The sequence below is a fragment of the Vigna unguiculata genome, chromosome 10, assembly GCF_004118075.2.
Source record: "Vigna unguiculata cultivar IT97K-499-35 chromosome 10, ASM411807v1, whole genome shotgun sequence".
Taxonomy (NCBI): domain Eukaryota; kingdom Viridiplantae; phylum Streptophyta; class Magnoliopsida; order Fabales; family Fabaceae; genus Vigna; species Vigna unguiculata.
In genome coordinates this window covers 40,295,551-40,316,537 of record NC_040288.1, presented here as the reverse complement: position 1 = coordinate 40,316,537, position 20,987 = coordinate 40,295,551, and the positions used below count along the sequence as shown (strand labels likewise).

Below are 20,987 nucleotides of genomic sequence, written 5' to 3'. Positions count from 1 at the left end.
ATGGAGGGGAGTGATATATACAGAGCAAGGAATGGTGTACGTGAGAGCAGTTCTACTGCATGGAGAAGGAGTATAATGGAGGGTTTTTCGAGGTCATCGCATCATGAAGAGGGAGCTGATGAAGAAGCTCTGAAATGGGCTGCACTTGAGAAACTCTCAACTTACAACCGTTTGAAGAAAGGGTTGTTAACAACTTCACGTGGAGTCGCCAATGAGATTGATATAACTGAACTTGGATTTCAAGAAAGACACAAACTGTTGGACAGGTTGATCAATGTTGCTGAAGAGGACAATGAGAAGTTTCTGTTGAAGCTTAAGGATCGGATTGATAGGTAAAGAGCAAGGATGCATTATTGATGTTGCTTCTTTCATCTGTTTTTTTCTATGCTTTGTCTCTACTATTTGTCATGATCCTTGATAAGGTCTGTGTTGTGTTTTTATTTGTTTTTGTGATTTAATTTTTCAGGGTTGGGATTGAGATTCCAACAATCGAAGTTCGATATGAACACTTGAATGTCGAGGCAGAGACTTATGTGGGAAGTAGAGTTTTGCCTACATTTGTGAACTTCGTTATTAATATGGTGGAGGTACATTTGGCAGATTCTAGTTCTGACTTTTCTGTGTTTCTTCTTTTGAGTTAGTTTCACTCTCTTACAATTTCTTTTTTTTTTTTCTCTGTCTTTTTAGAGTGTGTTTACTTCTCTCCATATTCTCTCAAGCAAAAAGAAACATGTTACTATCCTTAAAGATGTGAGTGGAATAATCAAACCTCGCAGGATGACACTACTTTTGGGTCCTCCAAGTTCAGGAAAAACCACACTCCTTTTAGCCATGTCAGGAAAACTTGATCCAAATCTTAAGGTGAAAAACACTTTCCCTTAATCTTTGCATTAGAAAACGGTGGTTTTGGTCTAATTTAGATGCCTTTGTTTTGTCCTGTAGGCATCAGGGAGAGTGAGTTATAATGGGCATGGATTTGACGAGTTTGTTCCTCAGAGAACAGCTGCATATATCAGCCAGAATGATGTTCATATTGCAGAAATGACAGTGAGGGAAACCTTAGCATTCTCAGCAAGGTGCCAAGGAGTTGGAACACGTTACGGTTAGACATTTGCTTTTTCTTTTCCTTTCTCTTTTTAATCAAACCATGCCTACTTTCACCGTACCGATTTATTAATGTGGGGCCTCTCTTCACCATTTGTTATGATCAAGACTTGGTAGCTGAGTTGGCCAGAAGAGAAAAAGAAGCAAGTATCAAGCCAGACCCGGATATTGATGTCTACATGAAGGTACAAAAGAAGCTAAACTGATCAAAATTCATGTTGCATTTATTTAAGCTACTTCTATCGCCATGGATGTAATATCTCTGCACCTGATATACCAGGCAGCTGCAACTGGAGGTCAGGAGGCAAGTCTTGTAACAGATTATGTTCTGAAGGTAACACCACTAGAATAATGTCCTCTCATGCCTCAAAGAATAATATAAAATATATGCTTATGTTGTGAAGGTAACAACACTATAAAAGTTTATGTTCTTTGTCCCTACAAATATGTTAACATGACTGTACTAAAAACGTACAATTCTTTTGCAAGAACTAGGATCGAACACGAGGGACCAGAAACCTATTTTGATCTATATATTATTAAGAAATGAACTGAAAAGTATTTGCTTTTAAAACTTTGCAGATTCTGGGGTTGGATATATGTGCTGATACAATGATGGGGGATGAAATGTTGCGCGGTGTATCTGGAGGACAAAGGAAGCGGGTTACTACAGGGGAGATGTTGGTTGGACCAGCAAATGCTCTATTCATGGATGAAATATCCACTGGTTTAGACAGTTCCACAACTTTTCAAATCGTGAAGTGTCTCAAGCATTATGTTCACATTCTTGATGGAACTGCAGTTATCTCTTTACTCCAGCCAGCACCGGAGACTTATGAACTTTTTGATGACATTGTTCTTATATCTGCTGGCCAAATTGTCTACCAAGGACCCCGTCAACATGTTCTTGAATTTTTTGAATCTGTTGGTTTCCAATGTCCCGAGAGGAAAGGTGTTGCAGACTTTCTACAAGAAGTAAGTCAAAGTTTTCCTCTTGCATCTCTCGTTTGATGTTTTTTGCTGAAATCAATGCACATAACATTGATGTCTTGTCAAAGGTAACTTCAAGAAAGGACCAAGAGCAGTATTGGATGCATAGAGATGAAGCATATAGGTTTGTAACTGTCACTCAATTTGCTGAGGCATTTCAGTCATTTCATGTTGGAAGGAGAATCCGAGAAGAGCTTGCAATTCCATTCGACAAGTCCAAAAGCCACCCAGCTGCATTAACCACTAGAAGATATGGTGTGAACAAGAAGGAATTGTTAAAGGCTAACATTTCAAGAGAGTTTTTGCTCATGAAAAGGAATTCATTTGTTCACATCTTCAAGCTGCTCCAGGTGAGTTCTAGTGACTTTATCTAAAACATCATGTGAAGACAATTACAACTTTAATGATTTTGCTTACATGGTTTCTGCTTTTGATTTTTCTGTTTGTGCGTTACATAGCTTACGACCTTGGCAACATTGACCATGACAATGTTTCTGCGAACTGAGATGCACCGGGATAATCTGGGTGATGGAGGTGTTTATACTGGTGCTCTATTTTTCGCAGTAGTAATTCTTATGTTTAATGGATTGGCTGCGATTTCATTGACCATTGTAAAGCTTCCTGTTTTCTACAAGCAACGAGACCTTCTATTTTATCCTTCATGGGCATATGCTATTCCCTCATGGATCCTCAAGACCCCTATAACAATTTTAGAAGCTGCTGTTTGGGTAATTCTGACCTACTACGTAATTGGATTTGATCCAAATGTTGGGAGGTAAACGAGTTCCCTTCATCTTTTTCCTTTGGGTGAAGATCACTTACGCTTTATTTGCTTGTAGTCTTTACTTTTGATGTGAACTCATTCTTTGTGTAGGTTTTTAAAGCAGTACCTTGTGCTACTTCTGATAAACCAAATGTCTTCTGGTTTGTTCCGAGCTATTGCAGCACTTGGTAGGAACATGATTGTGGCTAACACATTTGGGTCCTTTGCACTTCTCATTCTTTTTGCATTGGGTGGCTTCATTCTGTCAAAAAGTGAGTTCAATTAAAAATGTTATGAAATTGTTCTATCATCTCATAATGGTAGTTTATATTAATGCTTTTTTTTTAACTGACAATGAAATAGATGATATCAAGAACTGGTGGATTTGGGGTTACTGGACTTCACCTTTAATGTATGCGCAGAATGCAATAGTGGTGAATGAATTCCTTGGAAATAGTTGGAACCACGTAATTTCTTTAACTAGCAACTTCAGAGATTACTTACTTTATGTTAAAACACAAGTGACCCTACTCATATGTTTGCTTTGCAATTACAGTTAACTCCAAATTCAAATAAAACTTTGGGAATTCAAATTTTGGAGTCCCGTGGGTTCTTGACACATGCATATTGGTACTGGATAGGAATTGCGGCATTGATTGGATTTATCTTCCTCTTCAACGTTATATACACTTTGGCTCTCACTTACCTAAATCGTGAGTAGTTTCACATTTGTTTGATTAAGATTCTTGTAACAAAGCAAAACTTGATTAACTCGTCTACATTGTTTTTGCAGCATTTGATAAGCCGCAGACAACAATAACTGAAGAATCAGAAGGTGGTATGGCTAATGGGAGAGCTCGAGAAGAAGAATTAACATGCTTAGATGATATATCTTATTTATATTTTTCATGAAAACTCAATACGTGCATACTGTTTTCAATTTCAGTATATGTACTTAAAGTGAATTGTTTTTTCACTGTCATGCAGAACGTTCTGGATGTGTTAATTCTGTTGTGAGTTGTAGCCGCATAGAGAATAGAGGAATGGTTCTTCCTTTTGAACCATATTCTATCACATTTGATCAAATAGTGTACTCTGTTGATATGCCACAAGTAAGTCACTTGAAAGGGATTGTAGAAGTGATTTTAGCTAAACTTACCTAAAATTAACACATAATTCTTGGGATTGGCAGGAAATGAAGGATCAAGGTGTAAGGGAGGACAAATTGGTGCTTTTGAAAGGTGTGAGTGGTGCATTTTGTCCTGGTGTTCTCACAGCTTTGATGGGTGTAAGTGGTGCTGGTAAAACTACATTGATGGATGTTTTAGCTGGAAGAAAAACTGGTGGGTATATTGAGGGAAGCATAAAAGTTTCTGGTTATCCTCAAAGACAAGAAACATTTGCTCGTATTTCTGGTTATTGTGAGCAGAATGATATCCACTCTCCTCATGTTACCGTCTATGAGTCATTGGTCTTCTCTGCATGGCTTCGTTTGACAGAAGAAGTTGAATCCAAGACTAGAAAGGTTAGCTACAACTTAAGAGTCAAAACCTAACACCCTATGTTTTTTTCTTTTTTCTTCCCAAACAATTTACAATGTTGATGTTGTCACTTACTGATTTGAATATGGTTGCAGATGTTCATTGAGGAAGTGATGGAACTGGTGGAGTTGAATCCACTGAGGAACTTACTGGTTGGCTTGCCTGGTGTGAGTGGTCTCTCAACAGAACAACGCAAGAGGCTAACAATAGCAGTTGAATTAGTGGCTAATCCTTCCATAATTTTCATGGATGAACCTACTTCTGGGTTAGATGCTAGAGCTGCTGCAATTGTTATGAGAACTGTTAGGAACACAGTTGACACGGGAAGAACGGTTGTTTGCACCATCCATCAGCCAAGCATTGACATATTTGAAGCATTTGATGAGGTGAGAAATAGTGTGAAAACATACTTAAAGATGTTTTTCATAGTTCTTCTCCATTATACTTTGTGTTTAACATATGCTTACATGTTATTTTAGTTATTCCTAATGAAGCGTGGAGGACAAGAAATATATGTAGGGCCATTGGGACGCCATTCTCGTCAATTGATCGAGTATTTTGAGGTTGGTTGCAACTTCGATTCAATGTCATTTAAAGCAGATACCCATGTTTGTGGTAGTATTTACTTCTTTTTCATTGTGTTGTATTGGCCAGAGCATTGAAGGGGTTAGTAAAATCAAAGATGGCTTCAACCCTGCAACTTGGATGTTGGAAGTCACAACTCCAGCACAAGAACTTACTTTAGGTGTTGATTTTCATGAAATATACAGAAATTCTGAGCTGTATAGGTAAGCTATTATGCAATTTATGGACTTTTGTTAACTATACACACATGTATGTGTATGAATTTATATAGAACAAATCCTTAGACTATTATACACTAATGACTATTGTTTGTTCAGGAGAAACAAGCAACTTATAGCAGAACTAGGCAAGCCCGGTGATGGCTCAAAAGATATTCATTTTCCTACTCAATACGCTCAGTCATTTTTGGTTCAATGTCTAGCTTGCTTATGGAAACAACATTGGTCATATTGGCGCAATCCACCCTATACAGCTGTGAGATTTCTATCAACTACTGTCATAGCTTTGATGTTTGGAACAATGTTTTGGGACCTTGGTGGCAAATAGTAAGTCAAATTTCTCTAACTCACAAAAAGAAATCACATTTAGCCAATTTTGTTTTTCTATTTAGATTCTGATTCCTGTCAATGGCTTTCAGCTCTAGCAGACAGGATCTTTTTAATGCCATGGGTTCAATGTATTGTGCTATTCTCTTTGTTGGTACCCAAAATGCTTCCTCCGTACAACCTGTAGTAGCCATTGGAAGAACTGTGTTCTACAGAGAAAGAGCTGCGGGAATGTATTCTGCTTTTCCATATGCACTTGCACAAGTAATAATAACATCACTTTTTCTAACAATTGCAATATAATTTACATACCCATTTCAACACAACTCACTTCTTTCTGTCACAGGTTTTAATAGAGCTACCTTATATTTTTGTGCAAGCTACAACATATTCTGTCATAGTTTATTCCATGATGGGTTATGAATGGACTTTGGAGAAGTTCTTCTGGTTCATGTTTTTCATGTACTTCACACTGTGCTACTTCACCTTCTATGGCATGATGACTGTGGCTGTCACACCAAATCACCATGTTGCTTCTGTTGTTGCTGCTGCATTTTATGGAATCTGGAACCTCTTCTCAGGATTTGTCATTCCACGACCTGTAAGTATTACCAAATTGCATACATAATATGTAAAAAGATTCAAGATTTATGATGTTCTCACTTTTATTTCTCTTCTGCTAACTTTTTTGTAACAGAACATTCCTGTGTGGTGGAGATGGTATTACTGGGCATGCCCTGTGGCCTGGACCTTATATGGGTTGCTTGCTTCACAGTTTGGAGACATAACCGATGTGATGAAGTTAGAAAATATTTCAGCGCAAGAGTTCTTAAGAAGTTATTTTGGTATCAGACATGACTTCGTTGGAGTTTCTGCAATCGTGGTTTCTGGTTTTGCAGTGTTTTTTGCTTTTATTTTTGCTGTCTCAATCAAGGCCTTCAACTTCCAAAAGCGATAGATTAGTCCCTGCTTTTGCAACATCAGATTATGTTTTTCTTATCTGCTTCAAACACTATCATAAACATTAATGTTGAATATAATCAAAGTCTTATAACTGTCATAACTGTTAGACAGTTTATATAGTTGTATTTCACTTTACAGTTTAACGACAAAATCTGTGTCTTGTTTCTCTACTACACTAATGTGCTGTGCCTAAAGTCCAATAGTTAACAACACTACAGCCATAACCAGAGGCACATCCCAATGTAGTTTTCTATCTTTCTTCCAATTATACCGATGACCAAAATATGAATAAAACTGTGTAATAACTAAAGTAAAAATCATTATTTTTAACGTATCGAAACATGAAAAACAAAAACTTTTGTAAGTATATAATGATATTTAATGAGTTTTCGACAAAAAAACATGTATAAGATATTTTGATGGTCACTCATCTGAAAATTTTAAAATATGTTAAAAATACTTTTAAAAATATTAAAATAGTATATTTTTAATCTTCGAGACTGTATCAAAAATCTTAATAAAGAATTTGAACTCGTAAATGTCTAAGAATTTGTAGATAATTAGAGCTTAAAGAATTAAATATGTTTCTCTATTAAATGTCTAATTTACTTTTCATCCCTAATACTTAATATTTAACTTTTAACTTTTTTTATTCATTATAAAATTTTATTTTGTTTTTATTTCAAAGTGTTATCAGGTAACTTGCCTCACTTTTCAAAGTCATATTTAAACAAATTTAGAAAACAATACAAAAATAAAAAAATGTTTTAAAGATGAAAAACTTATTATTTTTATTAATGACGAGAAAAATTTAAAATGTATGAAAGATAGAAAAGAGTCCACGTTAAATTCAAATATATTTTTTTGTCTCTAATATAGTAAATTAACCACATATTTGAAAGCAAAAACTAATTAATGTTTTGACAGTTAAGATGAAAATCACAAATAAATTCATTATTTATTTGTGCAATAAATTTCTAGTTTCGTTTTTCATCATTAATTTTTTTTATTCATTTTAGCTTTTTATTTTGTTTTTATTTCAAAGTGTTATACATCACTTTGTTTAAATTTCCAAAAGTCATATTTAAACAAATTTAGAAAACAATAAAAATAAAAATGTTTTAGAGATGAAAAATTTATTATTTTTATTAATGACGAGCAAAATTTAAAATTTATAAGAGATTCAAAAGATTTCAAGTTAAGTTTAATTTTTTTTCTAACATAGTAAATTAGACACATATTTTAAAGTAAGAGTTAATTAATGTTTTGACATTAAAATGAAGATAACAATTCTATAGTTTTGCTTGTCATCATTAATATTTAACTTTTAGTTTTTCCAATTCATTATAGTTTTTTATTTTGTTTTTTATTTCAAAGTGTTCCCTACGTCATTTTGTTTTCACTTTTCAAAGTCAAATTTAAACAAATTTAGAAAACAATAAAAAAGTAAAATATGTTCTAAAGTTTAAAATTTTATTATTTTTATTAATGACAAGCAAAATTTAAAATTTATGAAAGATTCAAAAGAGTTCAAGTTAAGTTTAAATCTATTTTTTTAATATAGTAAATTAATCACATATTTTAAAACAAGATTTAATTAATGTTTTAACATTAAGACGAAGATGACAACTAAATTCATTATTTATTTGTGCAATAAATTTCTAGTTTTTCTTTTCATCATAGTTTTATCTAAACAAATTTAGAAAACATAAAAGAAGTAAAAAATGTTTTAGAGATGAAAAAATTATTACTTTTATTAGTACAAGCAAAATTTAAACTTTATGAAAGATTGAAAAGCGTTCAAGTTAAAATTTAAATCTATTTTTTTTGTCTCTAATATAGTAAATTAGGCACATATTTTAAAGTAAGAGTTAATTAATGTTTTAACATTAAAATGAAGATGACCAAATAAATTAATTATTTATTTATGCAATAAATTTCTAATTTTGCTTTTCATCCTTAATATTTAGTTTTTAGTTTTTTTATTCATTATAACTTCTTATTTTGCTTCTATTTCAAAGTGTTATCCACGTCACTTTTCGTTTGACTATTCAAAGTAATATTTAAACAAATTTAGAAAACAATATAAAGAAATGTTTTGGAGATGAAAAACTTATTATTTATATTAATGACGAGAAAAATTTTTAAAGTCATATTTAAACAAATTTAGAAAGCAATAAAAAAATAAAAAAATGTTTTAGAAATGAAAAACTTATTACTTTTATTAATGACCAGCAAAATTCAAAATTTACGAAGGTCTAAAAAGAATTCAAGTTAAATTTAAATCTATTTTTTCATCTTTAATATAATAAAGTAGCCACGTATTTTACTGCGTGAGTTAATGTTTTAACATTAAGATGAAAATGATTATTTGTTTGTCCAATAAATTTCTAGTTTTGCTTTTCATCCTTAATATTTAACTTTTAATTTTTTATTCATTATAACTATTTATTTTATTTTTATTTTAAAGTGTTATGTTCATCACTTTGTTTCACTTTTCAAAATCATATTTAAAAAAATTTAGAAAGCAGTAAAAAATGTTTTAAAGATGAATTGTTTTTATTAATGACGAACAAAATTTAAATTTTATGAAGGATAGAGAAGAGTTGAAGTTAAGTTTAAATCTATTTTTTGGTCTTTAATATATTTTAAAACATGAATTAATGTTTTTACATATTCGTTTTGTCTTGTCTCATAATTTTCTCATGTTTCAAATTGGTAAACATCCATTTTTTTTAGGTAAAAATTTTATTTCTATTTACTTCTTAATTCATCTTATTTGAAAAACTTTCTTTTGATTTATAATATTTGATTGTCTCTCAATTATTTGACTTCTTCGATAGAGTTCACTTATATCTCTGTCCTTGAAGTTCAATATTTGTTTTGAATATTTATAGTTGTTATTTCTTGTGTAAATGTATGTGTTTTTGTGTGTGTTTTTTTTCCAATCACCCCAATAATCCTACATTATTTAAGAAGTAAGATTTAGAACGGTTTAAATATATAATAATTACTGTTTTTCTAATTTTTTTTCTGTTTTCCCCTTATTTTTTATTTTTGTTTTTATTTTCATTTTATTTATTCAATACTTTTGAAGGACAATACTTCAATTTTTTATTCAATACTCCAAATTGAATAATACTTCAAATTTTAAAATAGTAAAATTAACAATATTCTAATATCTCTTAATATATATATATATATATATAATATTTTTTATTTGTTTCAATTTTTTCTTATATTTTATTTTTGTTATTATTTTTATTTTATTTAATCAAAATATTTCTCAAAAAATATTTTAATTGTTTTTCGATGTTTAGATTTTATCTAGATAGAATACCAAATATTTTTTTCAAATATAAATTTAATCGAGTTAGGTTTTAACTTTTTTTTTAAGTAAAGATGAAATAAATAATATATCTATTCATGATTGGCTTGTAGAGGCTTTGATGCTTAACTATAAACCTCGTACTATCTAGGTAAATTACTTAAATTAAATGTATTAAAAATCATGTGATATATTATATTTTAGTAACTAAATTTTTCAATATTATTTATCGTATATATAGTTTTTTTCTCTTTTTCTTTATATAAGTGAATTGAACCCAAGTAAAATTACTCAATATTGGAGAACTAACTTATGCATAGTTATTTACTTTTTGTTATAATTATTTAATATTTATCTAATTATTTTTTGATTTTTATATTATTTATGCAATTATAACTTTCTTTCTTAATATTCTTGTTTTTTTAATTAAAATGTATCTTTTGACATAAATCCTTGATAATATTATATTTTATTTATTGTGTTTTTATCTCTTAAAAAAATTAATTAATATTGGAAAAAATAAAAGGATGAATACAAATATGCATGTTACTAAAATGGATAACAATAGAACAAAAATTTTATATACATTTAATATGAGTATGGAAATGAAAAATAATTTTCACTTCATACATAGAGATACTAGAGAGGCCCGTCCAACTCACTCACCATCATATTATTAAATAACTAGATACTCGTATATTTAAAATTGGAAAATATTATTTTGACATTAGATGTACCAATTGCAAATAAAAGTTAATTTTTGAATCCGTAAAAAATAGTGAGATTAAAAGGTAAAATAGTAGATGTAAAATGTGTGTAAAAATAATTAGGTGTAAAAATAATAATATTTTATTACTTATCAATAAATACTGATTTAAAAATGTATATTACTGGACAAATAACATTTGAAATACATAAATATTTGATATAATAAACTTGATCGGTATGGCTTAAGTAAAAATTTATCTTCATTTTCGTATTAAATAAATATATAAATTTGATACACTTTACATTTATTATTTTACTCTTTAATTTATAGGTTAAATATGTTTTTGGTTCCTTAACTCTTAGTAAAATTTGAAATCAGTCATTCTTTGAAATTCTTGACCAATTTAGTATTTCATTTTTCAAAATACGTTAATGTAATTCTTTTAACCAAATTTTGTTAAGTTTAGTTGACGTTTCAAACGTGTTTGATAATAGTATTTGATTTAACATTAAAGCGAAAATGTTTCAAACAGTATAAACAACTCACATATAATCCTGAAATGCGTTTAAAACATCAAATAAATTTAATAAAATTTGGTTAGAAGGACTAAATTCACACATTTTTAAAGATAAATACTAAATTGGTTCAAAGTTTAAATGAGGGACTAATTCCAAATTTCACTAAAAGTTAAGGGACCAAAAACATATTTAACCCTTAATTTATCTTTTATTTTACAAATACAAAAAATAACTTTTTTAATGACCAAAATACTCTTAAAAATAAGTTATCAACTAATCTATGTGCAAGTAATGTAAAAAAAAAAAAAAAAACATTTTTCTGAAGTAACATGAGATTTTGTTTAGTTGTACAAAAAACATTAAATATGAAAACATAATATTCTTAAATGTTTGGTAAACTACCAAACTATTCCATGTGATTTGTGATTGGTACACTCTAACCAAGAGCAGTGGACTTTGGTGTGAACGTTTTTAGCTTCCTTTTGTAGAAAAAAAAAGAAGAATATTGTAGTGTTTTTATTTCCCATACAACAATATGCTAAGTTAATATGTACTTGGACCACCACCTAAGCTAAACGTTCTTTTCGATCCTCCTTACGTTAGACTTATTTGGGATACCCTACCTATTTTTCTATATTCTTGATGCCCCTTTTTCATTCATCAACATCTTTGACATGAATCTAATTACTTTGTTTTAATACCAGAATGTTGAAGCAAAAACGTTTTTGATCGGGAACTGTTTTGAAGTAAACTCTCTGATCTGTCCTTAAATTTTAAAAATAAATAAATTTAGTTCTTTTAATTCAATTACGTTAATTTATTTGAAGATGTCAAACGCCTCTCCAAACAGATATTAAACTAAAAATATGTTAAATGGTATAAACAACTTCAATATTAACATAAAACGTGTTTAACACGCTAAATAAAGTTAACGTAATTGAGTTAAAAGGATTATATTCATTTTTAAAATTTAAGGACCAAAATATATCTAAATTTCGAACATAGACAAATTCCATTTTTTTTTGTTAAAGTTCAGAGTCCAAAAACATACTTAATCCATTTTTATATAATCAAATATATCTTAAATTTTTCAGAATAGAGAGTATCATTTATTATTATTTCACTTTTCTATATATTTTTTTAGCTGATGATCTTTTGACCAATTTTTTTTACTCACTTTTAACTTACTGCTACAAATACTCTCTGATTATTTATTTTGATTTTTGTTTCGATCAAATATTTGATGAGTGCTCTTCCCAAAACATTTTTCATACAAATGTATTTATTTTAAGACACTAGTATTTTGATATGATTCTTTTTTTACTACCATTTGACATTACTTCTCGCAACTATTTATTTTTTCTTTTTTCTAAAAATATAAAAATTAACTTTTGTTAAAACTATTTTCATGTATAAATTGTCAAATAATCGTTAAATGATGTCAAACAATCTTTTTATTTACACATGTCACTGATTTGAAAAGGTAATATGCAAAATTGTCTGAAAAAGTGAAAACATTGGCATGGTAAAAGAGATGAGAAACATTTAATGAGACTCAACTTTCAACCTTCACCAACATCATTAACAACATCATTCATTCATCCAATGTAAAATTCAGTTGTAGCACTAATAGCGGCCATTAAAACGTGGAAGCTCTATCATTGTCAGTAACCGAAATGGCATGCATGCATTAATGCACCGGTTTGACCCGACGACTTTCTCATCGCATATAAACCTTCCACCTCCAATGTTTATCAAACCAGTTTTGACTTTTGCCTACTTCAATGTCACAACACAAAACTTAAAAACAAAAACTTCCACTAACAAAGTCTGAACCGGTTTCTGTGTATACAACCACACGCTTTCCATACATACATACATATATATATATATATATATATATATATATATATATATATATATATAAATATATATATATATATATATATATATATATTTTCCTTTCTAGCACAGTTTTCCGTTGTTAATTATAATTATGAATATATTAGTTAATCAATATTTATAACTTTGAATATGTTAATAATTGTGTTTTGAGAAATATTAATAAATAATAGATTCTAAAATAACATATTACTTAAAACTATTGACTTAGTTTTTATTCTTAATATCCTATTGTATAATGAATCAATAGTTTGATTAAAAGAAAAGTTAAAAAAAGTGAATGTAACAAATATGATAAGTGAATATAGTGATGGTTAATGTAGTAATTTATAATGCATTAATTGATGTAATTTATTGAAAGAAATAAATATTGAATAATTTAGAATTATATTTTTTGAATAAATAAATAATTTATTATTTGATATGGAACATATAGATTATTTAACTTATCTTATTATTTTCCATTATTTATTTGTTTTCAAACAGGAAACTGTGCTATATTGGTAATAAATTTGGAAACTGTGCTACAAAAGGAAAAAAAAAAATCGTTTTCCATTTCCGGTGTTCTGAAAACTGAAAACTCATCTGAAAAAGACAATTTTTATTTTCTTTTTCTCTTCTCTTACTGCTCTGAGCATTTCAACTGGCTACAAATAGCACTGTTGATTACTCTGTGGCTGCATGTGTGAAGCTGCAAAGGTTATGGTGTTGTGGTTTTCTTGAGTGGAGGGCATGGAGGGGAGTGATATATACAGAGCAACCAATAGTTTACGTGCGAACAGTTCTACTGCATGGAGAAGAAGTATAATGGAGGGTTTTTCAAGGTCATCACATCGTGAAGATGGAGCTGATGAAGAAGCTCTGAAATGGGCTGCACTTGAGAAACTCCCCACTTACAACCGTTTGAAGAAAGGGTTGTTAACAACTTCACGTGGAGTCGCCAATGAGATTGATATAACTGAACTTGGATTTCGAGAAAGACAGAAACTGTTGGACAGGTTGATCAATGTCGCTGAAGAGGACAATGAGAAGTTTCTGCTCAAGCTTAAGGATCGGATTGATCGGTAAAGACCAAGCAAGGATGCAATATCTATGTTTCTTCTATTATTTGTAATGATCCTTGTTAAGGTCTCTGTTGTGTTTTTATTTGTTTCTGTGATTTAATTTTTCAGAGTTGGGATTGATATTCCAACAATCGAAGTTCGATACGAGCACTTAAATGTTGAGGCAGAGACTTATGTGGGAAGCAGAGCTTTGCCCACTTTTGTGAACTTCGTTACTAATATGGTGGAGGTATATTTGGCAGATTCTAGTTCTGACTTTTTTGTGTTTCTTCTTTTGAGTTAGTTTCACACTCTTAACAATTTTTTTTTTTTTTTCTCTTTGGTTTTTTAGAGTGTGTTTACTTCTCTCCATATTCTCTCAGGCAAAAAGAAACATGTTACTATCCTTAAAGATGTGAGTGGAGTAATCAAACCTCGCAGGATGACACTACTTTTGGGTCCTCCAAGTTCAGGAAAAACCACACTCCTTTTAGCCCTGTCAGGAAAACTTGATCCAAGTCTTAAGGTGAAAAACAATTTCCCTTAATTTTTGCATTAGAAAATGGTAGTTTTGGTTTGATTTAGATGCCTTTGTTGTGTCTTGTAGGCATCAGGGAGAGTGAGTTATAATGGGCATGGATTTGACGAGTTTGTTCCTCAGAGAACAGCTGCATATATCAGCCAGAATGATGTTCATATCGGAGAAATGACAGTGAGGGAAACCTTGGCATTCTCAGCAAAGTGCCAAGGAGTTGGAACACGTTATGGTTAGACATTTGATTCTTTTTCTTTGTTCTCTTTTCTTTCTCTTTCAATAAAACTTTGCCTAATTTCACCGTACCGATTTATTAATGTGGGGCCTCTCTTCACCATTTGTTATGATCAAGACTTGCTGTCTGAGTTGGCTAGAAGAGAAAAAGAAGCAAAGATCAAGCCAGACCCGGATATTGATGTCTACATGAAGGTACAAAAGAAGCTGAAATGATCAAAATTCATGTTGCATTTATTTAAGCTACTTCTGTAGCCATGAATATAATACCTCTGCAATTGAATGTCTTGTGATATACCAGGCAGCTGTAACTGGAGGTCAGGAAGCAAATCTGGTAACAGATTATGTTCTGAAGGTAACACTAGAACAATGTCCTCTCATGGTTCAAAGAACAGTTCAAGATATATAGCCTTAAAATATTCCAAATATTGTTTTAGTTTCCATAGAAGTTTATGTTTTTTGTCCCTACCTTTACTAAAAGTAACATGGTCTTAGCATGTTGTCAAAGGACTAAATATGTTAAGATGTCTGCACTAAAAACGTACAATTCTTTTGCAAGAACTAGAATTGAATACGAGGGACCAGAAACCTTATTTTAATGTAAATATTATTAAGAAAAGAGCCGACAAAGCATTTGGTTTTAATACTTTTGCAGATTCTGGGGTTGGATATATGTGCTGATACAATGATGGGGGATGAAATGTTGCGGGGTGTATCTGGAGGACAAAGGAAGCGGGTTACTACAGGGGAGATGTTGGTTGGACCAGCAAATGCTCTGTTCATGGATGAAATATCCACTGGTTTAGACAGTTCCACAACTTTTCAAATCGTGAAGTGCCTCAGCCATTATGTTCACATTCTTGATGGAACCGCAGTTATCTCTTTACTCCAGCCAGCACCAGAGACTTATGAACTTTTTGATGACATTATTCTTATATCTGATGGCCAAATTGTCTACCAAGGACCCCGTCAACATGTTCTTGAATTTTTCGAATCTGTTGGTTTCCAATGTCCCGAGAGGAAAGGTGTTGCAGACTTTCTTCAAGAAGTAAGTTAAAGTTTTTCTCTTGCATATCTCGTTTGATGTTTTTGCTGAATGCAATGCACATGAATTTGATGTGTTGTTTGTCACAGGTAACTTCAAGAAAGGATCAAGAGCAGTATTGGATGCATAGAGATGAAGCATACAGGTTTGTAACTGTCACTCAATTTGCTGAGGCATTTCAGTCATTTCATGTTGGAAGGAGAATCGGAGAAGAGCTTGCAACTCCATTTGATAAGTCCAAAAACCACCCAGCTGCATTAACCACTGAAAGGTATGGCGTGAACAAGAAGGAATTGTTAAAGGCTAACATCTCAAGAGAGTTGTTGCTCATGAAAAGGAACTCATTTGTTTACATCTTCAAACTGTTCCAGGTGAGTTCTAGTCACTTTATAAGACAATTACAACTTTAAATGTACATTTTTTTTTCTGTTTTACCTTTGAATGATTACTGATGCATTGTGATTACTTACAAACTAACTATTCTCTCCTACTCCTCACTATCTGCCTGTTTTTTCAGCTAGTATGAATAAATGCTTTTAAATTATAATCGTTCAATTCTGATATATTTGAAAAGTTATAATGATTTTGCTTACTTTGGATTTTTCTTTCTGTGCTTTACATAGCTTGTGATCTTGGCAATATTGACCATGACAATGTTTCTGCGAACCGAGATGCACCGGGATAACTTGGGTGATGGAGGTGTTTATACTGGTGCTCTATTTTTCGCAGTAGTAATTCTCATGTTCAATGGATTGGCTGAGATTTCAATGACCATTGTAAAGCTTCCTATTTTCTACAAGCAACGAGACCTTCTATTTTATCCTTCATGGGCATATGCTATTCCCTCATGGATCCTCAAGATTCCTATTACATTTTTAGAAGCTGCTGTTTGGGTATTTCTGACCTACTACGTAATTGGATTTGATCCAAATGTTTCCAGGTAAACGAGTTTCCTTCAACAGTTTGCTTGTAGTAAGATCACTTATGCTTTATTTGCTTGTAGTCTTTACTTCGGTGTGAACTTATTCTGTATGTAGGCTTTTAAAGCAGTACCTTGTGCTGCTACTGATAAACCAAATGTCTTCTGGTTTGTTCCGAGCTATTGCAGCACTTGGTAGGAACATGATTGTGGCTAACACATTTGGGTCCTTTGCACTTCTCATTCTTTTTGCATTGGGTGGCTTCATTCTGTCAAGAGGTGAGTTCACCTAACAATGTAATGAAGTTGTTTCTATCATCTCACAATGGTAGTTGATATTAATGCTTCTTTGTTTTAACTGGCAATGAAATAGATGATATCAAGGTCTGGTGGATTTGGGGTTACTGGATTTCACCTTTAATGTATGGACAAAATGCAATAGTGGTGAATGAATTCCTTGGAAATAGTTGGAACCGCGTAATTTCTTTAACTAGCAACTTCAGAGATTACTTACTTAATGCTAAAAAAAACGAGTAAGCCTACTAATATGTTTGCTTTGCAATCACAGATCACCCCAAATTCAAATAAGACTTTGGGAATTCAAATTTTGGAGTCCCGTGGGTTCTTCACACATGCATATTGGTACTGGATAGGAATTGGAGCATTGATTGGATTTATCTTCCTCTTCAACTTTATGTACACTTTGGCTCTCACATACCTAAATCGTGAGTAGTTTCACATTTGTTTGTTTAAGATTCTTGTAGCAAAGAAAAACTTTACTAACTACATTGTTTTTGCAGCATTTGATAAGCCGCAGACAACAATAACTGAAGAATCAGAAGGTGGTAAGGCTAGTGGGAGAGCTCGAGAAGAAGAATTAACATGCTTAGGTGATATATCTTATTTATATCTTTCATGAAAACTCAATGCATGCATACTATTTTCAATTTCAGTATATATGCTTAAGTCAACAGTTTTTTCACTGTGATGCAGAAAGTTCTGGAAGTGCTAATTCTGCTGTGAGTTGTAGCCGAATAAAGAATAGAGGAATGGTTCTTCCTTTTGAACCATATTCTATCACATTTGATCAAATAGTGTACTCTGTTGATATGCCACAAGTAAGTCACTTGAAAGGGATTGTAGAAGTGATTTTAGCTAAACTTACCTAAAATTAACACATAATTCTTGGGATTGGCAGGAAATGAAGGATCAAGGTGTAAGGGAGGACAAATTGGTGCTTTTGAAAGGTGTGAGTGGTGCATTTTGTCCTGGTGTTCTCACAGCTTTGATGGGTGTAAGTGGTGCTGGTAAAACTACATTGATGGATGTTTTAGCTGGAAGAAAAACTGGTGGGTATATTGAGGGAAGCATAAAAGTTTCTGGTTATCCTAAAAGACAAGAAACATTTGCTCGTATTTCTGGTTATTGTGAGCAGAATGATATCCACTCTCCTCATGTTACCGTCTATGAGTCATTGGTCTACTCTGCATGGCTTCGTTTGTCAGCAGAAGTTGAATCCAAGACTAGAAAGGTTAGCTACAACTTAAGAGTCAAAACCTAACACCCTATGTTTTTTTCTTTTTTCTTCCGAAACAATTTACAAAGTTAATGCTGTCACTTACTGATTTGAATATGGTTGCAGATGTTCATTGAGGAAGTGATGGAACTGGTGGAGTTGAACCCACTGAGGAACTCACTGGTTGGGTTGCCTGGTGTGAGTGGTCTCTCAACAGAACAACGCAAGAGGCTAACAATAGCAGTTGAATTAGTGGCTAATCCTTCCATAATCTTCATGGATGAACCTACTTCTGGGTTAGATGCCAGAGCTGCTGCAATTGTTATGAGAACTGTCAGGAACACAGTTGACACAGGAAGAACAGTTGTTTGCACCATCCATCAGCCAAGCATTGACATATTTGAAGCATTTGATGAGGTAAGAAATAGTATGAGAAGATACTTGAAGATCTGTTTTATGGTTCTTCTCCATTAGACTTTGTGTTTAATATAGGCTTACATGTTATTTTAGTTATTCCTGATGAAGCGTGGAGGACAAGAAATATATGTTGGGCCATTGGGACGCCATTCTAGTCAATTGATCAAGTATTTTGAGGTTGGTTGCAACTTCAATTCAATATTATTCAACTAGATACACCCATATTTGTGCTAGTATTTTACTTCTTTTTCATTGTGTTGTATTGGCCAGAGCATTGAAGGGGTTAGTAAAATCAAAGTTGGCTACAACCCTGCAACTTGGATGTTGGAAGTCACAACTCCAGCACAAGAACTTAATTTAGGTGTTGATTTTAATCAAATATACAGAAATTCTGAGCTGTATAGGTAAACTAATATGTAATTTATGCACTTTCATTAACTATATTTACATGTATGTGTATGAATTTATATCAGACAAAGGCTAAGACTATTATACACTAATGACTATTGTTCAGGAGAAACAAGCAACTTATAGCAGAACTAGGCAACCCTGGTCATGGCTCAAAAGACATTCATTTTCCTACTAAATACGCTCAGTCACTTTGGGTTCAATGTCTAGCTTGCTTATGGAAACAACATTGGTCATATTGGCGCAATCCACCCTATACAGCTGTGAGATTTCTATCAACTACTGTCATAGCTTTGATGTTTGGAACAATGTTTTGGGACCTTGGTGGCAAATAGTAAGTCAAATTTCTCTAACTCACAAAAACAAATCAAATTTAGCCAATTTTGATTTTGTGTTTAAATTCTGATTCCTTTCAATGGCTTCCAGCTCTAGCAGACAGGACCTATTCAACGCAATGGGTTCAATGTATAACGCTGTTCTCTTTGTTGGTATCCAAAATTCTGCCTCTGTACAACCTGTAGTAGCCATTGGAAGAACTGTGTTTTACAGAGAAAGAGCTGCGGGAATGTATTCTGCTTTTCCATATGCACTTGCACAAGTAATAACATCACTTTTTCCAACAATTGCAATATAATTTACATACCCATTTCAACACAACTCACTCCTTTCTGTCACAGGTTTTAATAGAGCTACCTTATATTTTCGTGCAAGCTGCAACATATTCTGCCATAGTTTATTCCATGATGGGATTTGAATGGACTTTGGAGAAGTTCTTTTGGTACTTGTTTTTCATGTTCTTCACACTGTGCTACTTCACCTTCTATGGCATGATGACTGTGGCTGTCACACCAAATCACCATGTTGCTTCTGTTGTTGCTGCTGCATTTTATGGAATCTGGAACCTCTTCTCAGGATTTGTCATTCCACGACCTGTAAGTATTACCAGACTTTGCATACATAATATGTAAAAAGATTCAAGATTTATGATGTTCTCACTTTTATTTCTCTTCTGCTAACTTTTCTGTAACAGAACATGCCTGTGTGGTGGAGGTGGTATTACTGGGCATGCCCTGTGGCTTGGACCATATACGGGTTGCTTGCTTCACAGTTTGGAGACATAACCAATGTGATGAAGTTAGAAAATATTTCAGTGCAAGAGTTCTTGAGAAGTTATTTTGGTATCAGACATGACTTCATAGGAGTTTCTGCAATCGTGGTTTCTGGTTTTGCAGTGTTGTTTGCTATTATTTTTGCTGTCTCAATCAAGGCCTTCAACTTCCAAAAACGATAGATTAGTCTCTTTTTCTGTGAACATGAGTGATTTTTATACGTTTTCAAAGAATATTTTCATAGATTACTGTAATGACTTGTATATTGTTTGTTTTTCTGTTTAGGAAATATACTTTTGAAGAATAAGAGATGTATACTGTGTAGAGCAACTTCAAAAATATTTTATTTATGGACTGGATTGTGTATACATGTAGAGAAAAAAAAACAAAGAAAAAGAAATATTTATAATTCAAATTAAATATATTTAAGTGTTTTTCTTTTGTAATTTTTTTATTGGTGTATTGATGAAAATTACTAACCATTGATTCCTCAATTATAGATTCTATGTTCTATTTTTTAAGATTCACCATGTATAACAATTTAACAATCAAATTCATTAGTTGATTTAATCCTATCAAAATATGGGATATAATTTCCAATTCAATTTCACATCTAAAAAAGCAATGATTATTGAATCACTAACATGTATTCCTTATTTTCAAGTTTTTCCAATGATTTCAAATAATTCTACTTCTCCATTTGCTTTTTTTTTTTTTTCTTTTATCGAATAATAATAATAATAGTGGTTAGTATTATGTTTCTGAAGAGAGTTATTCTTATAATTTCTCGTACTTTACTCTAAATTCATCAAA

At 31.9% G+C, this 20,987-nt stretch overlaps 2 protein-coding genes across 2 annotated transcripts; both read left to right on the top strand.

Moving 5' to 3' along the window:
• On the top strand, positions 1 to 6,574 carry LOC114165867 (pleiotropic drug resistance protein 1-like). Its single transcript, XM_028050479.1, has 22 exons — positions 1 to 332; positions 467 to 587; positions 688 to 861; positions 943 to 1,102; positions 1,213 to 1,289; positions 1,385 to 1,438; positions 1,687 to 2,079; positions 2,163 to 2,444; positions 2,553 to 2,869; positions 2,969 to 3,129; positions 3,221 to 3,324; positions 3,414 to 3,570; positions 3,651 to 3,743; positions 3,848 to 3,969; positions 4,050 to 4,382; positions 4,494 to 4,784; positions 4,878 to 4,961; positions 5,053 to 5,186; positions 5,301 to 5,528; positions 5,621 to 5,792; positions 5,875 to 6,129; positions 6,226 to 6,574. Exons 1-22 carry the CDS (start codon positions 1 to 3, stop codon positions 6,484 to 6,486), a joined length of 4,305 nt encoding a protein of 1,434 aa, XP_027906280.1. The 3' UTR covers positions 6,487 to 6,574.
• A 6,949-nt stretch (positions 6,575 to 13,523) lies between these two features.
• Positions 13,524 to 20,486, top strand: LOC114165865 (pleiotropic drug resistance protein 1-like). The gene is made up of 22 exons (XM_028050478.1): positions 13,524 to 14,012; positions 14,121 to 14,241; positions 14,344 to 14,517; positions 14,599 to 14,758; positions 14,879 to 14,955; positions 15,062 to 15,115; positions 15,416 to 15,808; positions 15,895 to 16,176; positions 16,429 to 16,745; positions 16,843 to 17,003; positions 17,098 to 17,201; positions 17,293 to 17,449; positions 17,525 to 17,614; positions 17,718 to 17,842; positions 17,923 to 18,255; positions 18,367 to 18,657; positions 18,751 to 18,834; positions 18,928 to 19,061; positions 19,172 to 19,399; positions 19,492 to 19,663; positions 19,743 to 19,997; positions 20,096 to 20,486. The coding sequence occupies exons 1-22, from the start codon at positions 13,681 to 13,683 to the stop codon at positions 20,354 to 20,356; spliced, it is 4,305 nt and encodes a 1,434-aa protein (XP_027906279.1). The 5' UTR covers positions 13,524 to 13,680; the 3' UTR covers positions 20,357 to 20,486.
• The last annotated feature ends 501 nt before the right edge of the window (positions 20,487 to 20,987 follow it).